Below are 23858 nucleotides of genomic sequence, written 5' to 3'. Positions count from 1 at the left end.
TAGTGCAATTCTATTCTTTGAGTTCTTTGGATGCTGACAGAAATTGTTGTTGCAAATGGATTTTCTATTAGTTTGACTACTGAATTTGGTTAGAGTCAGCGTACCTTTAAGCTCAACTTGTTTGATTGTTTTCTTAAAGGACTCAATTTGTACATGCAGTTTAGAGTCAAGAAAATAATTCTGAAATTTTTGGTTGAGCTAGTTGAAGGATGGAAATGAAATCAATCCTCAATTTGTTGATACTCCTACTCTCTTAAAAAAAGGTACAAAAATCGCGACATTGAAAATTGTGACATTATTTTTCCCAACAAACAGACAAGAGGAAAATAATAATAACTGATTTTTTGTTTCTTTTTACTTTTAGAAAGAGGTATGAAATTACGCCCCTATGAGATGCGGTTCTTTTAAACAGCATGTCAACCTTACATATTTCAAGTGCAGATAAGCCACTGAACATAATAATTCAATGTGCCATATCAATTTTGAACATATTATAGAAGACTTTTTTTTCTCCAACAATCGGATGACCTAAGTTACATTTATGATACCGTCCACAGACTGCACGAAACTCAATTTTGACTTATCAAGAAGACGAATCTCCGAATATTTTGTTATTGCTTACCATCGTTTAGGGCAGCATTGCGACATGATGTAGTGAACACAAAAACAAACGCAAGATACGAACAGATGGTTTTGTTTGATAATAATATAGCACCTTTGCAAATGCAGATGTCGTATTGTATGTGTGCAAATGGAGGGCCTTCGGCGTATCTAAAAATGAGAAGGCTAAAGCCAATAAAGCCAACAGTTTAAAAGACTTCCGCTTGTATATTGCTAAAAGTTTCTTCCGAATTTCGTACGCACAGCGGATAATGTTTTTAATACTGAGATTGAAGGCTAAAAAAGCAATATTTTTATAAATGAAGGTGGTTTTTGATAATGTTTTTCTTCTTTTTACAATATGTATTTACCTTTAGTAAAAATTAGCTTTGGATAATTGTCAAAAGTTCATGTAACTTTGTGGTACGAGCACAAATATTCGTATGCTTACCTAAAGAATGCCACGCTGGCAACTATGCTCCCATTTTCGTTTTATGCTTCGTTCCGCAATGCGAGGTATTCGTTATCGAGTTTCCTGTGTTAAAGCACATGCTTTCTAAACTGCTTTCGTAGTGCTTATCAGCGTTAGGACTAGGGCAATTATTTGTACACGAGCAAGCTGTCAAATGGTCAGCTTTTACAAATATTTACTTTGTCGGAAGCCATTTTAGCCAGGTGCTGTAAAAAAATTAAGATTTTTCGATTCGATTTCAGGAGGACGATATTTTATTAGGAAGCTTGATGAAAACGACTGTGTTCATTACTCTTTATATGTTTAGTTCGTAATGTGAGCTTTAAATGTGTATTAAAAAGTGATAGGCAATATAATGACAATGGTTTTTGTTTTATTTGTATTTGTATTTACTCTGGTATTTTACATGAAATTCATATATGTTCTATTTTTTGTTTCATTTCAGATTCAACATGCAATATGCAATAGGCAATATGTGAATAATGGGATTGGCGCATTTATTGAACCTTCTTACCTCATCAGCCATTCTGATGCATCAAAAATATACTTAAAGTGACAAAATATCGACTGTTCAAGCCATATTTCAACGAAGCCACTTTATATCATACAGATTGAGATGGTAAATGGATGCATCAATAAAGCACCACATACGAATCCAAATTGCACACCTTCTCCAACGTTGTCGTCGAGTATGATCGGTTGAACCTAACGGTGTTTCGTGAAATGCTTCTTCGCTAATATTTAAATGCCCTGAATTTTCACTGTTTATATGAACTGTAGCTAAATTATTTTCATAATTAAATTTGTGAATGTGAGTGAGTTTTAATTCACTCCAGCCCCTCGTTACATAGAAAGAGCAACCGCTATCCGAGGCAAACCAGCTTGACTTGGGTGTTAATATATTGAGTCTGGCTTATATGTGTAACTGAACAAATGTGCGGTGTGGTATGACTGTACACTCCACAGAAGAGCAATAAGTAAAATCAGAACAAAATTCAAAATCACGAACAAAAATAGTCTTTTTGGGGCAGAAGCAAATTTGGCTCAGAAAGGATTAGACCATATGTGCTTGTTGCCCCCTAGCTACGAAATTTGGATAGAACGTGACCGTGTGGTGGTTGGACGAGTTAAAAGCCTCTCATTGTGCACCGAAAGTGTGAAAATGTGCAAATGAAAATAATAATCATCACCATTTATTAATTATTCCCTGCAGGTGGAGTATACCAGTGTGAGTTCGTAAGCGAAAAGTGTGCGGCAAATAGTGCATGTGGTTATAGATTCAGTGTTCATTCCCGCACAGTATTGAAAGTTCACGTGAATGTGATCGCTGGAATCGGTGGAAAGGGTTGCAAAGCGAAGGCGCTGCATGAAGCAGACCCTTTCGGTGTCGACATTCACAGCAGCTGCAGCAGCAGACGCGTTTCGGGCAACATGATGATGACCAAACGTGGGATTTGGTCAGGACCACAGTTTAAAATGTTGATGCTGCTGACCGTTACGGTGGTACTAGCGCTCGTTGTACCATCGAATGAAGAACCGTACGGAGGTGGAGGAGGCTATTTTGGAGCAGAAACACGATGTCCGCGGCTATGTTCCTGCACAGGCACGACGGTAGACTGTTCCCATCGAGGATTGACTCAGGTGCCTCGAAAGATCCCATCGGAGACTGACAGACTGTAAGTACGGAATGCATGTTAGAATGCATAATAAGATTTGATTGTGTTTTTTTTTTACATTCATATGTATAGATAAGTGAAAGTAATGTAATTTGATATCTACATCTTAAGTGACGCTTGAAAATATGGACGTAATGTTTCAAATACTTTGAAAATATTATGTTGATGGTACTATTTGATACAAGCTCAAAAAGTACAAAATAGTTGGTGCCAAACATGTCGGTACTATCACGGCATTATATATTGTATTGTTTTTCATCAAGCATCATTCATTTGAATCCATCCTGTAATGGAATACGATAAGTTGATCTCGAATCATCGGTTTGTTCGCCCACGCTAGAGATATCATTGCTTGCCGACGCACATACGGCGAAGTAAAAGTGAATTGTGCAAGAAATTAATATCTTCATCATTGCATGTGTAAGACCTCCAACGTGTTTCTCCTCTTAATGCAAAAGAAAAAGCAAGCCAGGCTGTTGATTTTCTGTGCATGTGTCAACTCTTTCGGTGAAACAACAATTTTATTTACGTATCCCAGATTCGCCGATAAACCAGCCAACCCAATGCTGTATGAAAAAGCCGTGTTTTAATCCCTCCCGTTGTGGCAAAAAATGTGACAAAAGTCGCGTCGGTAAGGGACAAGCAATTCACGAGTGGCGGCAAGTGTTGCCGATTTAAATCAAACCACAAAACCCTGAACCAAATAGTTACACGGTGCATTGGAGATAAATAAAATACGAATTAAAATGTAAAACATACCACAGCGCGGCATCCACCCACATGTAGTTCAACGAGTTGGTTTATTTTTCAACTGTAGACGCCGGGGTTCAACTGGTTGTTGACAGACAGAATCTGCTTGAAGCATTTGAAGCTAGTCAGTCCTTGAGTACTGGCAGCACGATCGAGAGAGACTGTTTTTCATCGCTCGAGTCTTTCGATCAGCCGCAAGGGAAGCAGTTGAGAGGCGTTGCTTTGCTACATCCTTCGGGGTTAATCTCATTGTGGAATGGGGCGGTATTTCGCTCGATTCGCACGTCAGTTAGACATTAAGGCACATTGAAGTTGAATAGTTCGGGTGGTCGGGTTAAGGTCCTGCTGTGATATACAGCATGGAATAATGTCGTCGATTGCGGATGTCTCGTATTATTTATTTATCAACCAGATTGTTTATTGGTTTTGCTACTGTATATATGCAAAAACTGAATGTGTTGAATATTTTCAATGGAACCATGAAGTAAAAACTGATTTGAGGTTGTGCAAGTTGACTTGACGGCTGTTTCTCAAAACTGGTACATACGAGATCCATCTACTGGTACATCTACTTAGATTTATACATCAGTGGATTTCCAAATGATGTTCTGTAATATTCCGAGTAAGAGTAGTAAGTGATGTCATACTGGATGATTTCCTGTCGAGTTGATTTGGTTGTGTTATAATTTTAAAACATTGAACATTGATGAGGCCGGGGTTGTTGACTAATTTTATTGTTTTTTTTTGTGTTCCTGTTTTGGTGTGTTTCTTCTGACAAAACATCATGCAGCTAGAAGTAAGAATCAATAAAGTATCTTTTTAGTTGCACGGTGCTTGATTATGGTCTATTAACCTCGATTATCATTTTATGGAAACGGTGTTTTTATTGATTTTTTATGCAGTCTTCCCTTTCCACCCCACCATAACGACAATCGGTGTATGAGAAGCAGAGGAAGAATGTTCTTTTCAAACAATCAGGCATAGGCGATCTGCTGGAATGTTGGCTGGTCAACTATAACTGTAGATTAATAGGAGATTGAACCGTGAATCTTCCTACAACCATCGGTAAATGGTCGATAAGTTTGAGACAAAAAAGGGGAAATGATCATATTTGCATGTCCATAACGGGATATTTATGTGTTTGTCGGTGTCGTAGTTTACATACAAGTGAAAGGCTTTTTGGACGTGGTAAATGGTTGATCATAAAATCGAAGTGACTCCAGGTGGTAGTTAACATGGTTGAATATATGTTTTGCTTGTGTAATTTTGTTGAATGCGATCCTTTATATTGTGTTTTCTTTGCAATCAAATGTCTTGTCGCCCATTATGAACTTAGCGGAAGATGAGGGATTGCGTAATAGGACGACAGCAAAAAACATCTTCTTCTTCTTCATCTTCTTCAAAAAACATCAACTTCTTAGTCATATTATAATGGATAAGATAATGTCAATTTGCCGTTCAAAATATGAATTCTCAGTAAAATTAAATATCTTTTTGGATTTGATAAAACTGTATACGATATGTTATTTTATCTCCTGTAGCATAGCTAATCATTCAAATGATAATAGATGCGTTTTTTCGCTGATGGTGACATTTGCAAATAAATAAATCGTTCAGCGTTATCTATATTGGAATCGATGTTTAACAAAATCTTCAATTTACGGGTCTAACACATACATGACGACGACATACACACGATACATGACGAGCAAGAAAATTCAATGTTATGGTGCCGTTTATTCGTTGCGTGTTGAATTTTTGCCTTGCTGTCGAACCACAATTGGCCCCATTCTCACGTCAAACGGTCGGACGTCAATTGCCATTATACGTTCAATGTGCTGTCTACACCTTGTTAACCAGTAGACATGACGAATTATAGCAAATCAGACCAAAAGAGAAACTTGGGGAGAGCACATGCAAGCCTCAAAAGCAGCTGAAAGCGATCGCGTTGAAGGTCCTTCTGGTATTGCTTTTGAGAAGCAACGATAGATACCGATATTTATGGCCTCGACAGTAACAATGAGAAAAGCCCGCAAACGTCCCAGTCAAAGTCAAAAAGGCATAAAAAAGTGATGATGGAGCATAGGCATGACACGCAACATTATGCTTATTCATAAAGGGTGGATGGATGAGTTATGGACACAATTTTTATTGGTTTCATCGATTAGCGGTGATGTCGTGTGTACGCCTCTTCAACTTAACTGAAGGTGTTTTATTTTCGTTTAAAATTACCTAAGCCATCAAAGAATAGATGTCTTTTTCACCAGAGTCGTTTCACGAACCTTTTTGCGAACGCTTGGGTGGTCGTGGGCACGAGTCCAAAGATGAAAAGCTCAAGCACGTCGTTGAATTAAGCAGGGATGAGCAGAACATAACACGAAACACACCTCCGAGCCATCCATGAACAGACAAGAAGTCGAAATGGAAATGTCAAACGCGAACGAGACATACCCATCGCTAGACATCGTAACAGTTGACATGTTCATCCGATGGGAAGTGGAAAACGGCAAACAACTCCCAACTGGCTGGTTGTGACGATGTTTTTTAGTTTTTTTTTTAATTTTCGTGGTGTCTTTGAATCATGTCGTGGACGAGATGTATCTCCATTGGCTGTGTGAATTTCTCTTAAAATAAAATTATTAAAATTTCTCCTGTGCATGTTGATGTTGGTACATGGGTTCACACGACACACGTTTCACTCAACGAAGAAAAATCGAACAAATGGAGACCGTGTTGTCATACGTATGCATCATCCTTCGTTGCGTCTCTTCCGTTGCCCACCCAGGAGAAACAAACCTCATAATAATATGGTAATAACATAATTACGCATACTGATGTGTGGAATCTTTATTCTCTGCATCATTTTCCATCACTGTACGGCTCTTGTTGTTTTTAGCGTTGTTCTTTGTGTGTTGGTTCTGTTATTACTTTGTGGTGGTAGTTGCCGCTGAACAATGGCTTTGGTGTGTAATTAGCTAAACGATTGATCATTCATTTTAACGTGAATTTCGTATGTATGAGTGTCAGGAGCAGCGCTATTCTATTTTGGTGAACCGGTTTGCTGTTGTTATGGAATTGGATATGGATATAAATTGATCAATCATTATTTAGTTCATTTTATGTTTTTTTAAAATAAGAAAAAAAAGCTATATCATACTTCAATGTTGTGAATATAGTATTTTAATTTAATAAATAAACTTATCTGTTAGTCATAAAAAATCAATATATAGGAATCTTTTTCTTCAATAATCAATTGTCCACAAATAACCCTGCAGTCCTGTTCTGGTGTGGAAAATCCTATTGCATTGGAACAGTTTCAGTTTTCCCCATGAACATCATCGACGTTACCTTATTTAATGATCAACATTACCGTCTGTGATTTTGTCATTGTTGTGTATAAATATTTTGGCAGAAGAAAACCTCCCCCTTGCTAACGTTGCTGTGAAACTGTAACCGATATTAGCACACAGGTGAATCTTTGTGGTTTTTGAAATGCTTCTGTGCACTACTAAAACCGTACAAACACAGAACGTAAATATGAAACGACAGTTACTATCAAATCTGTACTGACGGCACTCCAAACCATTGAAACAAACCCAAAACAGAATGCTAGAATCTCTCATCTTAGTGGGAGAAGTTTTCTGTGGCTTTGAATGTACAGGATTGAATGTGTCTCGAGGGTTGTGGCGTGCTATGAAGCTTATACTAGTAAACCTCGTAATAGAAAAGGAAATGGTAGACCTTTTTAGTGGGGATTCTTATCTCAATGGTTCTTCTAGATGGGTCATGGGTTCAAGCCCCAAATAGACCGTGCCGCCATACGTAGGACTGACTATCCTACTATGGGGGGAAATCAATAAGTCACTGAAAGCCAACCCCACAAGTGGGTTGGCAGGCCTTGACCGGCATCGGTTGTTGAGCCAAAGAAGAAGGTTCTTCTAGAATCCAGATGATAACTATTTCGCAATTCAATTTATACCGTAGACACCCAATTTGAGTAACCAGTATCTGTGCTGAAGTTCCACAAATATCAACTTTACTAACAAGCTGCTCTATGAATGGAAACTTTAACGGTACGAGTGTCATGGAAAATGCAGCAGAAGTACGGTACGCTTGGCATGCTATGCACACTTTTTGTGTCTATCAACTGATAGGCAAGCAGCCCAGGATGTCCATTCGTATCGCAACGAAAGGCAGACGGATGTCACTGCAGATGCTGGCCTGTACCAGGACTGTAAGTGTCAGACGAAGCTCTGTGGTATTATGTTTGCTAATTCATGGTGTCAGAACTCTTATGCCTTTTCTCCCGTTTGCCTCGTTGTTTGACAAGTCATGGAACGATACACGTCGTGAACGATGCATTGCTAAGGGAGTCCTTTTAATAGTACCTCAACGGTGACGCATCAAATACTGCGTAAGTTTACACTTGCCTCATCCCCGGAAAAGCCCGGATTAAACCACTTTTAAACTACACAAACAAGAGCACCGCTTGAGCACTCGATAGTGTTACCGCACTTGGTGTAAAGTAACACTCATTATGGGTCCCATTGGAGACAGGCTTAGGTTTGCTCGAGTTTGCAATGAGACAGTAAATAAGGGGTTAACCACAGTTCAGGGAAACGAAACCCCAACAGGCAGGTGTCTAGAAAAGGCTGTCAGAGAGGAATATATGCTCAATCCATGGAAGTGCTTAGACTGAGCGTCAACGGGGATAAGAGCTGCGGTAATGATGGTCAATTCAACGTTTTATGCTTTTGCTGGATGTTACGATAACAAATTGGAATGGAACAAGTTTTGATCAAGAAAAACTTATAGTAGTGCAAAATGTAAATACAGTTTCTAACTATATGCTCAGCTCTTTTATTTTGGAATTTTAGACTTGTACAATCACATCTAGTTTACATTGCAAGGGTTGATTACATCTTCTTTTACGTTTATTTTGCGGCATTGTACGTTATTGATCGTTATAATTGGTGAAAACTACGCTTAAGCACGTTCATAATGAACTAGGTGTACACTTTCCGTCACAGTTTTTAGTTTTCATAACACAGAGGTTGTATAGTTTTTGCATTTCGTGACTGAAAAGATTTTCTCAGCAGTCGATGATGTCATCGTAGGGAAAGTCGCTAATGAAAACGGTCATTTGCGCCTCAAGAAATTATGGCTTTACAAGGAAACGAAGAGAGACGAGGAGGTTGTTAAGAACGATTTTCTAGTGTAAAATCGGTGTTTCTAGAACACTTCAGCTTGATGAATTGAGAAGTGTTTGATGTGGTGTTTGTGCCTTTCGGTGCAATTAGTGCACAATGCTGGGAAGGTGTTTGGAAGCAAACTGCTTCCGTTTCGTTTCGTGGTCGTTCAGGTTGTACCATGCCAAAGCCAAATACCTGCAGTCAATTTAAGCGTTTTTCATGTTCTTTAAACTCGCGCTCAATGGTTAGTGGTGGTAAACCTTTGACGCACCAGAAAGCATAATGGAAGAAAAATGAGCGATTCTATCATGGTGTTTGTAGGAATGCTTCCTGTCACGTCACGCACGGCCATACCGCCAGTTTCCCAGCTGGCGCTTCTGTAGTTGAGATAGGTCGACTGGACGATTGATGTGTTGCGAACAGCGAACTATCGGTGCTTTGTGTGCTCAATGATTGAAGCGTTGTGTTTTGGGTTTTTTTTTGTTACGCGACGGCGCAACCAGCGTGATGATTAACTTGCCATCGTGTGCAGAACTCGTCTGACCAGTCACAACGTCCACGGGATGGTGAACTCTTCTGAAGCTCCTGTTACGCAAAAAGTCCCAATTCTCATCAGCGGTGTTTTTCACCGTCTACAGCAACTTTCATGTGTCACTGTAGCTGCTAAATGTTCCAACCCACAAAATCACGCTTTTGAACTTGCTGTGCATTTGGCCTTCGGGATTGGAAGAGATGCAATGACGTGGACGTCGTTTGGATGAATGCTGCTGGAGCTCCGTCATGTCCAGCTCAACATGATGAAAGTCGTGCTCTCCATGGTCGTAGGTTGATGAGAGTAGCGATCGATAGGATTTTAATTAACAATCTGATACATTCAATTACCATCTCAATGAGGCTGCTGTACCGAGTGCCAGAGCATTGATCTGCAGTTGTGGCTGTAATTTGTTGAATTTCGAGGTTTATGGCATAGTATGAATTTTAGAATAGAAATCTAAAGCGTCAACTATATAAAATCTAGGCTTTGTGTTTTACTTACAATTTCATGGTGCTATTGTGAATACTTTTCATTTGTTTAATCCTACCACGCCGTTCCTGACATGTCCGTCCACACGATGGTTTTGGATGAAAATTGTTTCTATTTCGATTAACATCAAATATTCACAAAGTTTTTGAATTGCATGAGCCACTCCGGCGCAATACACGCATGGTTTGGTGTGGTTGTAGATTCATTCCAGTTTCGATAATAGTTTGCTCACACCAAGCTCAATCATGTGCAAGTGCACTGGCCTAAAATTGTTTACATTGTGGAGGAATCAGTGTTGGGACACTTAAAACGGTGGTTTTAGGGCTGAGTGTGAAATTCTCGTCCCATACTAACCACATGTCATCGGCAGACATGCTGACATACAGCGACACAAACGCTAGCCGTGAAGTATGTGTAAAAAGCAAAAAAGGGGATAAAATAGTCAAAAGTCGGCAAGTGCACGGACGTCAGGACAAAAGTCCACGCTGGCGCAGTGATGATGAAAATGGTATGCATGTAGAACTTTGGAAAAAAGGTTGGAATAACAAAGCGGAAGCATTCATGCAGCAAAATGGTGTTTATATTGGAAACAGTGTTCCTTTGAATAGTGAGACAATACGAAAACGTGAAAATGTTCACGCATCAATGCATCAATACGATATTGGTGAAATCTGCTAACAGGTTAAGCCAGATATCTCAATGGAACGGGAATTGCGTTGTTTGATTGTTTGATGAAGCTTTGCTGATACTTTGATGTAGACTATTTGAAGATCAAACAAAACCAATTTAGCAGATGATTAGACAGGTCGCTTCGCTAGCTTTTTAGAATGAAGTCAATTTTCTGACTTCATAATATAAAATATTGGTAGTAAACATTGTCCTAGTTGTAGATACTTCTATTACTAAAGATTAAAAATAAGTCGCTCGTCATTTAAAACTATTCTTCCAGATGCAGTAGTGCACAATCTACGGTCATACAAGCCCTTTGAGCTCTATAAATCAGGGTGCTGGGGTTTCCTTAAAGCAATTATTGTGGCCAGACAAGCATCTTTTCGTGATCATTATCGTGCGTCGCATCGTAAATTTTACCGTGTTCGTTCGTGCAGTTAACCGAACCCACAGTCCAGAAGTGTTGGACTAGAAAGGCGATGGTTGTCGTCCAATTTGAAAGACTTACTGCATTCACTCGTACCACTGCACAACTGCATATTGCTACCACTGGGGTACGTGGTAGGGTTCATGCATGTGACACACAGCTGGCGGACCTACGCCGTACCGTGAAAAGAGTTATTTCAATTTAATTGAGATTATCAAATAGATTTACGATGACATTGGGCTAGGAAATGTGCCACCAGGAGTGTACTCCGAAAACCGGAAAGTAAGTGCACTGGTGCGACAAATACTGGGTTTCTAGTTTTTTCGATGGTTGGCAAACTGCATACAACTAAGTCGTTTGGTCGAACCCGAGTGCAAAAGACGGGTATCGTGAAGGAGCAGTACGAACTACTAAGTGTGTTTTGTGAACGTGAGAAATGTGGAGCGTGTAATGCAAGTAGATCGTGATGTTTGTATCGGTTTATTTTCCAATACACGTCGATGGAGCATGCAGAGAAGCCTGTTTGTAGAGACACATTTGCATAATCTTAATTAATAGCAATTAGTTGTTTATATAGCTGATCGCAGTCGTTTGAGGAAGATGGAATGCACTTAACGATTACCATTGAGTGAAGGCGTGGGTTTATAAGAGAAGGTCTGTAAGTCTATGCAATAATAGAGCTCAATCGAATTTGAGACCTTACTTGATTCAGAATATCAGATATGGTCTTTAAATGTCTTGAAACTAATGAACAGCTTGTATTCCAGAAAATATTCATGCATTAATAGTCACTAGAAGTACTGCTTATTAGCAGGTGAAGGTGCTTCGTGTGAGCATATAATTAGGATAAACATAATAGCCGTAATGCAGACACTGCTCCAGTGAAGCAACAGTATGATTTCGACAGCTTCAAACAGCGCTTTGTACGATGTTGTCTTTCGCTCACACCCTCTACGTTTCTCATTTCCATAGTATCCCCTACACAATTGGTATTTGCACGTATTCACCTGCAATTGATTTTAAGCTCTTCATTTGCATTACGGGTCACCATAAACCCGACGCCGACCATAATCTTAATCGCTAATTACCATGCGTTTTGCTTAATAATATTCGCAGCGTTCGCCCCATCGGCCTTTTACAGGTTGGTATGCGTTTTTCTTCTCTTTCATGAGAAGGTATTCCACGCGAACAAGGCGGTAGGTACTTCATATGCTAATAAAGTAATTAAGCAATTGAAAATCCAAGCGTACCCAATGGCGGTGTGTTTTTCTCGTGCCAGGGCTTAGCATACCGGTTCCATTTCGACTATCTCTCGTGTGTCCTGTACACTGTCCTGTTCAACATGTTTGTGCCAGCATCCATGCAGAGCTGGCGGTACGACAGTGAGTCATGTAATATCGTCGTCACTTCATAAACTGAAAGCACTTCAGAAGCGCACTTGAAGTGTGCCTCTAGGAGTTTCGGGTCGAAGAGCTTTCCCGTAGTGGGACTAACTAAATCCTCTTTCCAATGCGGGTAGTACTGGGTTTACGGTACTCGCACTCATTAATGCACGGTCACGGGCCACTGGACCCATCCGTCCTTTGGTCAAACCGGTTTAGCTGGAAGGGGTGTTTTATGGAAAAGAATCTCAAGCTTACTCAAACAAGCCCACTTAGCCACTTGTCCGTTTTAGCGATGTGTTCTCGAAGCTTATGGCTTAATTTGACCAGACTTGATGTAATTTTAGCATGGACCATGATGACGGGAAACTTTGGATTCGGTAATACAAAAGAAGTACACAAGGATGATACATGGGATGATGCATTGTTTGAACGAGACATATCCCATGTTTGACTTCATCATTCATGTCCAGAGAGTATCAGTTCAAACAGTGTATGTGTTTTTAGATTTATGTCAAAAGGCTGAATTATTATTATTATTTAGCTGATTGATAAAATCCTGTGTTTTATTTTAAAAAAAGGATAGTTTTGTATCGTAGTTTGCAACTAGATTATTTGAAGGGCTCTTGAAACTATCCAACCTCCTCGACCTCCGCTGCAGCAATTAGTTTTGCAACATAGGTGTGAACATTAAATTCACTGATTCGTTTTCAAGCATTCTTTCCATCGCAGTATGTTGCATTTTTCTTCGCACTATCAATGCTGCCTTCTGGGATTTGAATCATTCACCCAAACAGCTGGAAGATATCACCGTTTATTAAATTAAAAAGAAATGAGCAATGCAACCTGTTTGCCGGACGTCATCAGATCGAGTTAGCGCCAGCAGCTGGAACCGATTGGGAAAGAGTGGGGCAGGTTTGGTTGGTGTGGGAAGAGCGTACAGGAAGGCATGCTGTTAATCACCAACGCATTACGTACGTTTCTGGACGATGCATGAGACGTGAGACTAGGAATAACAGGGAGTGCAAATATGATGTTGTTGTTTGCCCTTGCTTCAGCTGATGTGCTGGGTGGGTTGCGTCTATGGATATTTTTGCTTGTTTCAACGTGTTTTCTCTGCGTTTTTTTGCGCAATGTTTCGCAAGCTGCGAAAGATTCGCACCCTGCTTCTAAAAACGCTTTGATGTGGACGGGGAAATTATTTGGCTCATAAAATGCTCATTTTATGGGCAATTAAATTTTGCAGCTAATTTCATCACCTTCTCTGAGCAGTGTGTTTGGTCTGGTAGATTGTTGACTTTCTCTCTATCTCTCTTACGCTGCTCCTTGGTATGTTTCATGATGTAAGAAATTGGTCAGAAAAGAACGTTCATCGTCGTTGCTTCTAGCGTTAACGATTACAACCCCATCATCGTTCGCTTCTGAACATAAAGTGCTGTATGAAAATGCGTATTATCAGCAAGGTAGATGACTCGGAAATTATTTTCAGCGAGACATGCTGCAAGTTGTGCGCAACTTCTTTGTGCGTGTATTTAAGAACACGTATTATTCGTGTTTCGCTCAGTTCACGTAGAAGTGAACAAAATTTGTCACTTTAAGGCTCAGGAAAAAAGTTTAAAATGCTTGAAAAAGTCTTTCATTGTACTTTATTGCTTATAAAGACTTCCGGCAAATAAGCCTTATTTATTCCAAAATCTTGATATTTAAGATACCATCTCCTAAATTGAAGGAGATACGACCAAATGAGCTATTTATACAATTCCAAGCGCAATCTCTAATGGTTGTTTTAGAAATACTCAGCTACGATAGGAAATTAACAACAGGTACCGTTTAGTACCCACTGTGACACGTACAAATGTGCTAGTAAACTTGTAACGCAGATAAGCTGAAGCAAGCTGACAAACGACATACGCCGTTGTTGGGATGTTCTTGCCCGAGGTGCACTTGTTTTATTCTTTGAAAGAATCGCGCTCTGCAGCAAAAAGACAAAAGCATCACCTCAACTGGTATGCTACTGATGCTGTTCTCTCAGTCTGTTGTTCAGTGGCTGTATTAGGAGTATTACAGCAGTGAAGGGAAAACTACTTAGCACCGGTATTTCTTGAACCGGAACGAACTTCTTGACAGGCCATATCAGTTAACAAGCACACTAAAACAACGTTACTGGTAAATGTTGTTTGGTGGCATTGGTGAGCTCTCTCAGGTGGTGAAGAGTCGTATTTGATCATTGTTTTTTTTGCATTAGCATTAGCAAGATTTTTTGGCAGAGGTAATCAAAGAAAGCGTTAGAGAGCTCTAGACGATAGCACTGCATGTTGATGTTGTTTGTTAACATTACTTGTTTTCTAACAGAAGTGTAAAAATGGAATGCTTCTCTGATACCCTTATTAAACCTATACATTGCTCCTTAAAGCCTACTAAAGCATTTTAAAAGAATCCATTTAGCAAAAAAGCGGTTTCTTTTTCAGATCCCGCGTGAAATTAAAAAAGGGCTGAAAAATGTTCGCTGTAATTGCTTTGATGTTACTTTGTTAATAACACTGGACACTGCTATTCAGACGTATATCCCATCAGTCACAGACCAACGTTGCTGTGGTGTGGAAAACTCATTACTTCCATTCGTTGCTTTAAAATCTTATTCATCTTTAGCGGACTTGCAACCCGTTTAGCAATTTATGCTAAGCTTCAAAGTGTGAGATGTTAGGGTATCACTGAGTGCTACTTTCTCGCGGCATCTTTCAGTTTAACTCACAGGTCCCGTGTTGTAATTGTTGGTTGATGTGTCTATGTTTCTTGCTATCAGAAGTAAAACATTAGTTTTGTTAACCATAAATTTTACTTTTTTATTTCATCCATATTGTTGAGTAGTGATATTTACACTTATTTATTATTTTTTATATTTATTCACATTTATTTACATTTATATATTTTTTTTACTTGAAATGGCTTTTGACGTGTCATATTTATAAATTCACTGTTTGAAATTTTGAATCTATGCTTCTGATACATAATTACCATGTACTGATACATTTTTGCATAATGTGTCTGAAACATTTTAACTCTATTGGTGATGATGTTATTGGAGATTTCGTCGTTATTGTTTTTCGTCTGTTTTGTCGTAAAATGAGAGACACAAGCCACCATAGAAAAAACTTGATTTGAAATTGTTTGAATTTGAATTTGTTCTAGTGCTTCGTGTAACATATCAAAGCATTTGGAAACTGAGATTAGACATATTTCATGCATGTCTTTTAACGCTTATAATTTCGTTGTATGAAACCACCTTTTCGACGCGTTCGCGCGTCTCTATGATTTTTACAGCTGCATCACGTTGCGATGCATAACAGAAGGTAATCTTGGGAAGAATGCAAAGAGCTCAACCACCGATACCACTTGCTGTGATGAGCTCTTCGGGTCGTGTTGAACATCCGCTGCAGAAGAAGTGAGTCTACGAATCACGTTCATAGTGGTGTAGCGGTACTACGGTAGTGAGCGCTGCGCCATTTTCAATCAGCTCCTAGCGCCACGGGTAAACCACACTTAACCATAAGCTGATGGTGTGCGTCGAGTGGTAATGAAATGGAATGATTTCCGTTAATGATTATTATTTTCTCTCGTGTTCAGCGATCCAATCAACGCACGCGTCGTGTGAGCTTCCTGCACCATATGGATTATCTAAATGTAATGACGCATGCCCTGCCTAGAAAAGGCACACGAGTTTACTTGCACATACTGCTAAAGATTAATAGGACCATTAACCATAAATTACCTGTCGAACCTCATCCTGGTTGTAGTACATAAATGGAATAAATACTATTCTTTTTATGCCACAGGCTGTTGTTAAAGTTGCACCGAACCAAAACATCATCATCAATGAAGCTTTTTGGAGGAGTAGGACAAGTGATGAACGAGTCAATAAGATCAAAATTAGAGCAATACTGTTTTATTCAAAATTTTAAAGCAATGTATCTAATTCCAATATATCCATGGGAATTGTTTTGAATTTTCTCAAAACTAGTATGGTTCTTAAACTATTACAATTTAGCACTTCGTGAACTAGAGGTTTTTCTTTTTATTTGTATCTAATATGGACTTAAATCTTTTATTGAGATATGGTAAAACAGCACTGACAGTGTTGAAAAATAATGTGTTGCTTTTTAATCGATTGAAGTGACGCCCAGAGGCAATGGATGCTTAGTTACCTAATATACTCTACCATAACTCTAAACATTGCTCATTACACCTACATTTAAATTATTTGCACTTTGAACGAACTCAGCGTCTCAAGTGCGATTATAAAGTTTTCGCTTCTTACCTGAAAGCCACCGTAACACGTTTCCCAATGACCGCGATAAAAACTTTTTTCCAAAATCTCGTTCACTTGTCCTTTAATCTTGCCAGCGTTCTTGCAAATATGCCCAATATCAGCGGTTATGCCCTGTGCTTGCATACATAAAAGTAAGCTCTTCAGCAATTTCTTACTTGGCGGTTTGTACCATCATTTATTCAGCGCTTAATTATCGCACTGTCATTGTGTCATCGTCAGTGTCTGTGTGGCCTCAACCCACGTTCTAGTCATCCGGTGGGATCCGATTCCTTGTTCTAGGCAATTGAAAATTTTCCTTCCAGTGCCATTCACTTGACGCTGTTGTCATTTGTTCCTTACGTGTATCCTCGTGTATGTTGTTACGCTTGTAACAACAAAAAGCAATTTATTGTCAATCCTATACGCTAATCCCATGTCAACGTATGGAAGGAAAGACTGTATATATCAGTCCTTGGCATAGGGCACATAACATGGCACAGGCTGATGAGGTCGATTAACTAAACAAAATTGATTCTTAATTCCTAGAATACAATGCTCAGAATAAATTGATTTATTTTAAGTACGTAAAAATAAGATTAAAATAAGGTTTCAAAAATTATAACAGCTTGTGTTTGCATTGTTGTTTGTTTTCATGCTACTTCAATAAGAATTCAAAGCTCATGCACAGTAGGTTATTGTAGGAGTGATTTTGTTGACACCCACGCCGTGAACTTTGCATCGAAACGATTTCGATTTGTTACTCCTTACAGCAGTAGAGTGCAACAGAACAGTGTTTACCGATCGCGACCGCAACCATTTCCAGCACACATCGTCTGGAATAGCCTCTGGGTCGACGTCGACGCCGGCTGAGTCAGAAGGAAACGTACTAGTAACGCTTGCCACAACATTTCCACCTTACAGGCGTCTCCCATTGCACTAGGGCCGTGTTGCTACATATTATATGGAAACCATTACAAAGTTCATTAAACATGTATTTGCCTGTAGCGTCATGGCGCCGTTCGTTCAAGGCGTCGTTGGTTAGCCAGGCAAATGGGATAATGGTTGCTCGTGAACGTGCGTGTGGACACAATCGATTACTATAACATCAGAGCGAACGTTTTGTGCGTTTCTTGCCGAGCTCTTTAGTCGGAGCAGATTGGTTCATGACGGTAGAATGATCCCTTGGCGGAAGTTGTTCGATGGTATGGTATGGTGATTGTTTGATTGATTTTTGTAAGTTATTGAAAAATTAATTTCCCTCGAGCAGTCTGGCTCAACTTTGTTCTCGCTCCCACACGACAGTTTTTTACCGCGACTTACACAGTTGTAGGAGTTGGTCTTTTCTATTGTTGTAGAAAGTAAGCAGCAGGAGAGAATTTTAAATTATCACCAGTGATCGTTGGAAGAAATAGTATTCAAAGTAAGCAGCACTTTACATAAATAAATGTGTAGAAATACATGAATACAAACAGAATATTGATGTTGAAGTGTGAAAACATTTCCAAAGTGTAAAGTTTTCGTAATGTGGAATTTCCTCAACGCACACAACGAAAGTCATATTTATCCTCATCCTTGCATCAAGCGTATCATGACAGTGAATAACTTTTCACAACCATATGACTTCCCGCATCAGGCTAGACAGTCTTCCGTTCTGATAGTAAACACAACAAACGATGGTATAACATAAGCGATAATCACGACCTTTACCGATCTCTTCCAACCGACGTTCAGGCGTGATATGTTTCTTGGTTGCAGAAACCACTTTGATAAACTATTTCCATCCCATGTTCACTCTCTCTCTTGCTCTATCTGTTTCGTGTAAAGAGTCAAACATATCCGACACTGTGGTAACATAAATCTGCGTTTTATGGTGTTGTCAATTATTTCGAGATTAATTAGATCGGTGGCATGGAAGTGGAAATTTATAATCACGAAAAACAAGCGTACGTCATCACCATCCCTTGCCTATCCATGTGTTAGATGGTAAACAAAATCACCGATCCGGAAATGTTGTCACCGGTGTGGGGGTTAGGGAACATGTGAGGCTTTTGGTATCTTGGTTTGGTTTAAACGCTGAAAGCTGCAATGTTTGTGCCGCACAATTCAATGACAAGGTGCTCGGTGCCATTCGGTAAACGCGAGGATAGTGGGAAGGTGTTGAAATACTGTCGAAGCGATATGTTTTGCGCTGCTGTTTGTTAGAGAGATTGTTTTCGACGCCATTGTTTATTCATGACATTGGGATTTAACGAGGACTAATGGCCGGAGCAGCATCATCAAGAATGTCTGGGAATCTATGGTTGAGCACATGTAGCTTCTGGGGGTAATATTTAAGTGCCAATTCAATTATAATGAAATGGTGTCATTAGAAGACCCTACACTTATACGTATCCCATGTATCATGGGGTAATATTGCTCTCGAAAACGGATTTGTCAATTTAATAAAATATCGTCATTTTTGAAGGTTTTAGCTTAAAGCTGAGTACTTTAACTGATTCATTGATTGCTCAGTTTGGGTGTCATGTTTTGCTTAGAATACGTCTTTTATTCACTTGAATCAAACAAGAGTGCAGAAGTTCATTTCAAACAAAGCAAATGATCCATGCAGAGCTATCATTTTAACACAACACATTCCGTTCTACTATTTACTCAAAGCGTAACTAAAGTGTCTGAAATGAAGTTTGATTGCTTATCCCAATCGCCACGCAATCGCATCTGTTGCTATTCGTGTATTTACCGTCGAGTAGAAACCAAGAAAGCAGAAGCCTTCTAATCGACGCTAACATCAACACATTAGTCACTTTCGCTAGCTCAAACGATACGAACAACACACTCTAGAGATACGGGAAAGCAGTAGTTACTCATCCGTAACTTGACCAACCCAGAGTATCGAAATGAAACATTTGGAACGTACTTGAAATACTGAACAACCCGTGGTTGATTGATGAACTGTCAGAGAGGCTTAGATTGATTAGGAGAACGGTAGCTCTTGGGTAGTTGCAAGATGAATACATAGTTGCATCACTATTATTTGATCCGTCAATGAATGGTCCACTGGATTCCGTTTATTCTTCAACCATTTTTACGTTAACTTCAACAAACGAAAGGAAGTAAATTGCAATTGTAGTGAGTCGAAGTATCGATGTTATACATGTTGTTTTATTTGAAGAGAGTTTATTTAAACCAGGGTTCTATAAATTTTTCAGTTCGCGAAATGATTTGAAATGAAAATTATTTTTTTTAAATCTCGTTTTGATATGAAAATAGTAAGTCATTATGAATTTCTATTGCTCACTGTTATGTTTCATCGTTGAAAAAAAAAGATAAATGTAAATTTATCTTTTTTTTATTCTTTGCAAAATCATCGCAGGCTTCATTATAGACTCTCGTAGGCCGCATGCGTTCCACGGGCCGTAGTTTGGAGATCCCTGATTAAAGTGATAGCAATTATTTTGAAAGAAAAAATCTTGTTCAATGAACCAATTTCTGTTAAGTGTCCTTAATTTAAAGTTTACTAAGTCTGATCGTTTCATCAAAGTGTGTTTTGAGCGCCTTTGTGTGTCGCAGTAAAGTATTTTGTTTCTAATGGGCTATAAATCATTACACGAAGTAAAGAAAATAACAGCATTTCAAGTGTATCTTAAGATTTTAGATAATTTGGAAGGTATTTTGACCTTTAATCTATCACAAAAAAAGAAACGAATACGAATTTGATACACTTTATTCTCACAATGGAGAAATCTATTTGCACAACATTACTACTTACAGAATACAAAAAAACGCTGCTCGTTAGCAGTTTACCATAATTGAATGCAATTGAAAGCAAACATATCGTACGTTCTAAATTTCAAGGGACTTACTACATTTTTTATAACTCTGCTGTAATCATAAATCATCGTTTCAATCGCCCGCTTTTGCACCATACGTTCGTTGCGGCTTTGAAGTTGGAACAAGTGGTGATGCATGTTCTTTTCCATGCATTTCTTTCCATGAGGTCTAACGTAAAAGCAAGGTTTTAAGAGGGAAAGACCCTTTACCAATAGCACTTTTTCCTGAGAATGTTTGCAGGCAACAAGGTACCGTTTTGCAATTGTATATTACAATAAGAAAATCATTACGATCGTTCGGGGAAAAGTGTATATGCTAGCAATATTGTAGATAAAAGGATACATGCGAAAGTGAAGCACATTCAATTTTCTTCATTTTTAATTTAGTCGAACATATGCATTAGACATAACAAGTCAACTTACATATACTAGCCATTGAATGCGAATGGAGACGCCCGGCGATTCTTACGCAAATGGTGACTGTACGATCAAAAGAACCCAATCATACTTTTTAAGAAAAAAATACTTACCAACATTGCTGTGTGATTAACGAACTTTTGCTTCCGTCCAATCATTTTTTTTCTCGGCAAAATCGATAATTTTGCCTGGTGTCCATTTGCGATCCATTAAATAAAGCGATAAAATACGGAAATGAAAACTGAAAACAATCAACAACGCACGCTCATAAAAGAAAAGCTAACTCTTATTTTAGCACTTAACACGCCTTTTTACTCACACCAGAGCAAGGCAAAGAGAAAATAGCCGTTCAAATGAAAGCCCTATCAGTCTACGCACCACACACAGTAGAAGAAAGTCAGCAGAAGAGTGAGGTGGCGTATCGACATTCCATAAGTCCATTAGGCTGGTCGTAAATATTTGGCCTGTGTTTCTTGCCGTTTGGCGATGAGTATCCCTTTGATACTAACCTAGTCTAAAGGATGGCCAATAGGACTTTATCACATTTTACGATGTCACGTTCTTACTTTCAGGGGCTCGTTTTGGGCTCCTTCGTATCCCAATCTACAAGGCTGTCGAAAGAGAAATCAAACTTTTACGACTGTGCGTCATCATCGCTGTCAGGCCTGTGGATGTATGGTTTGTTTATGTGTGTTCTTTGCTAGAACGGTGTTTTCACAAGGGAATGCTCGATTTCTTTCTTCTACCAACCCAATCATACGAAAGTTTTTCGGATATCGGAAAAGTTTCTACAGGCCATATCTGAGAGTCATAGTGCCTCTTTAATCATAAATTCACGCACCTAAAGATATGATATGATCGGTCGTACCAGTTGCGCTCTATTCAATGTCTTCTTTTTTAGAAAGACCTCTCATTTTATCGGCAACGGTAACGTGCACAATAAATGTGTGCGGTAACTCGACTGGTGTTGATAGAAATGGAAAGTAAAACTTTATCAAGAGAATTGTTTTGGACCTTGTTGAACTGTTGTTATATATTGCCAAGCAGAATTGTACATGACTTAAGGTCGATAGGTCGAATATATTTACCATTAATAAAAGATAAATATACTCGTGAAAATTATCAGTATAACTTAGTTCAAAACTGGAAGACATTTCTGATAATCTTTAGCTACACGGAAAGGATTCAATATTTCTTCATTTCTGCGAGATAAGCCCATATTTTGGACAGTCAGCAAGTGATCGATAATTTACTCGACGAATTATTTCGTTCGCTCTCATCCGGAAGAGTTTTTTTATGAGTTTTATTTTCCACTACTTAACCCCAAAGTCCCTCAACCACGTGACGTTTGCCTAGATACTGGTATAGTTAATAGGATTTCGGATTTGCTGCCAACACACGTGCACATTCCAGCGTCTGTATAGAACTGGGAACCCAAGAAGGTGAAGGTAACGATACTAAAGAGTCTTGCATAACGACAGAAAACGGACACTTGCTGAGGCTCCGATATCTTGCATTCTGCTGCAATTTTTGTCAGCTTTGCTTTCATAAACTCTCTCCCAAGAGAGCCTGTTTGTCAGCTTGATAGTGACACATAGAATTTGTCTCTGCATTTTATAGTTTTTGCTCCTTCTGTGTTTTTACGTTTGAGCATGTCTGCGTCGTGGGACGAAACGTCTGGCGAAAAACTCTGCAAAGAATCTGCAATCTCATTATTGCCATCCGCCTCGGTGTGTTTCCGGTTGAGGCTGGTGCTGCTGGGAATCTTCTTTTTCTATTAAGGAACTCCCGTGAGAGGAGAAGCAACTTGCAGCTGCTTGGAATGGTGCAATCTGTGAATAGATCAACACTTTTCTCCTTTCTATCGTCACTGGCGATGGTGGGAAGTTTTTCGAATAATCTTTTTCACGTCTTAGAAAAGAGACTGGGTGTTGCTGAGCGTGGTGAATTCCACAAATCGTTTAGGTTTTTCAAATACCTTTGGCTGTCTCAAATAATCCTTCAAGAAAGTATCTAAATGCTAAGGATTGCTACATATTTTAATCGGAATATGAAAAAAATAAAAATAATAACGTGTCTCTTGTAATAAAAAAAAATTTAAATAATTTCTTATGTTACTTATCCGATCATTCGTAGGAACCAATTAATTTGAATCTGATTTGCTGATAACTGGTATACAGCCATTTCTAACTGAAACAAGCGACGATGATGACGATAGCTAAACAATGACCCAAATATAGCGTAATCTAGACTATTTCCCACAAGAAAGTCTTGATCAACAAAGAAAACGTTGATGGACTATCGAACAGGAAAAAATGTGTTTATCTAGCCAACCCATAAATGGACATCAAACACGGGTGTCGGCACTCTAGTCACTCCTTGTTGCCACTCAGGGTCAACCTCAAAGGCGTTACGCGCAGATTCCCAAGCAGCACTTTTCTGTTTCGTTGATTGGCATTGGAACGTTTGTCGTTCGTGCCTTTCATAGTTGATGGAGTTAGACACAGAGATGCAAGAACGACTTCACCGTTTTTGCTGACTTTGAACGACACCGATAAGTAACTAGCCGATGTTGTCCAGGCACTTTACATTGCCTTTGTTCAAAGAATTATTCAGTGTGTATAACTTTGATTACAATATCTGCGTATTTGGTAGGTTTTAGATTTAAGGTGAAATTGACAAATAATTCATAATACTATATAATATACTATATAAGACTGGTACTTTTAGCAAGAAAGAAAAATGTCATCTTAGTTAGTCTTATTAGTTACATAAAAAATAAAGTAATTCGATTGACTAGAACGTAAGCCTTTTGGTAGATAATTTCCTTCAAAAAATCTGTAATCACTGAAAGGTAATAAAGTATTACACAGAGAGCATTTCAGCTATTCTTTTCCGTACAAATCCAACCGAAATGTGAAACACTGCGTTTGCTAGTCTGGGTGCCGCCCAGATGATGTTAGCTGCAGATGCATGGTATGAAAGGATCTATGGGCTGTGTAAGGTTGTGCCTACAATTGGACATCCGGATATATTTTTTCAGAATCGTGCCTTGAATAAAGTCATTCGTTTACTGTGCTGTGTAGAACATGGTCAGTTCTAAGCTGCTCGATATT

The 23858-nt window shown here is 38.9% G+C and overlaps 1 protein-coding gene across 1 annotated transcript in view; it reads left to right on the top strand.

Moving 5' to 3' along the window:
• The first annotated feature begins 2285 nt into the window (after positions 1-2285).
• The window catches only part of LOC121603644 (protein slit), a 100788-nt gene continuing 79215 nt past the window's right edge, over positions 2286-23858 (top strand). The window contains 1 exon segment of the mRNA XM_041932689.1: positions 2286-2748. Within this exon segment, the coding sequence (XP_041788623.1) occupies positions 2504-2748 (245 nt within the window). The 5' untranslated portion in view covers positions 2286-2503.

The sequence above is a fragment of the Anopheles merus genome, chromosome 2R (genome assembly GCF_017562075.2).
Source record: "Anopheles merus strain MAF chromosome 2R, AmerM5.1, whole genome shotgun sequence".
In the NCBI taxonomy this organism is placed as follows: domain Eukaryota; kingdom Metazoa; phylum Arthropoda; class Insecta; order Diptera; family Culicidae; genus Anopheles; species Anopheles merus.
The sequence above is the reverse complement of the archived record's forward strand: the minus strand, read 5'-3'. Positions and strand labels throughout refer to the sequence as shown.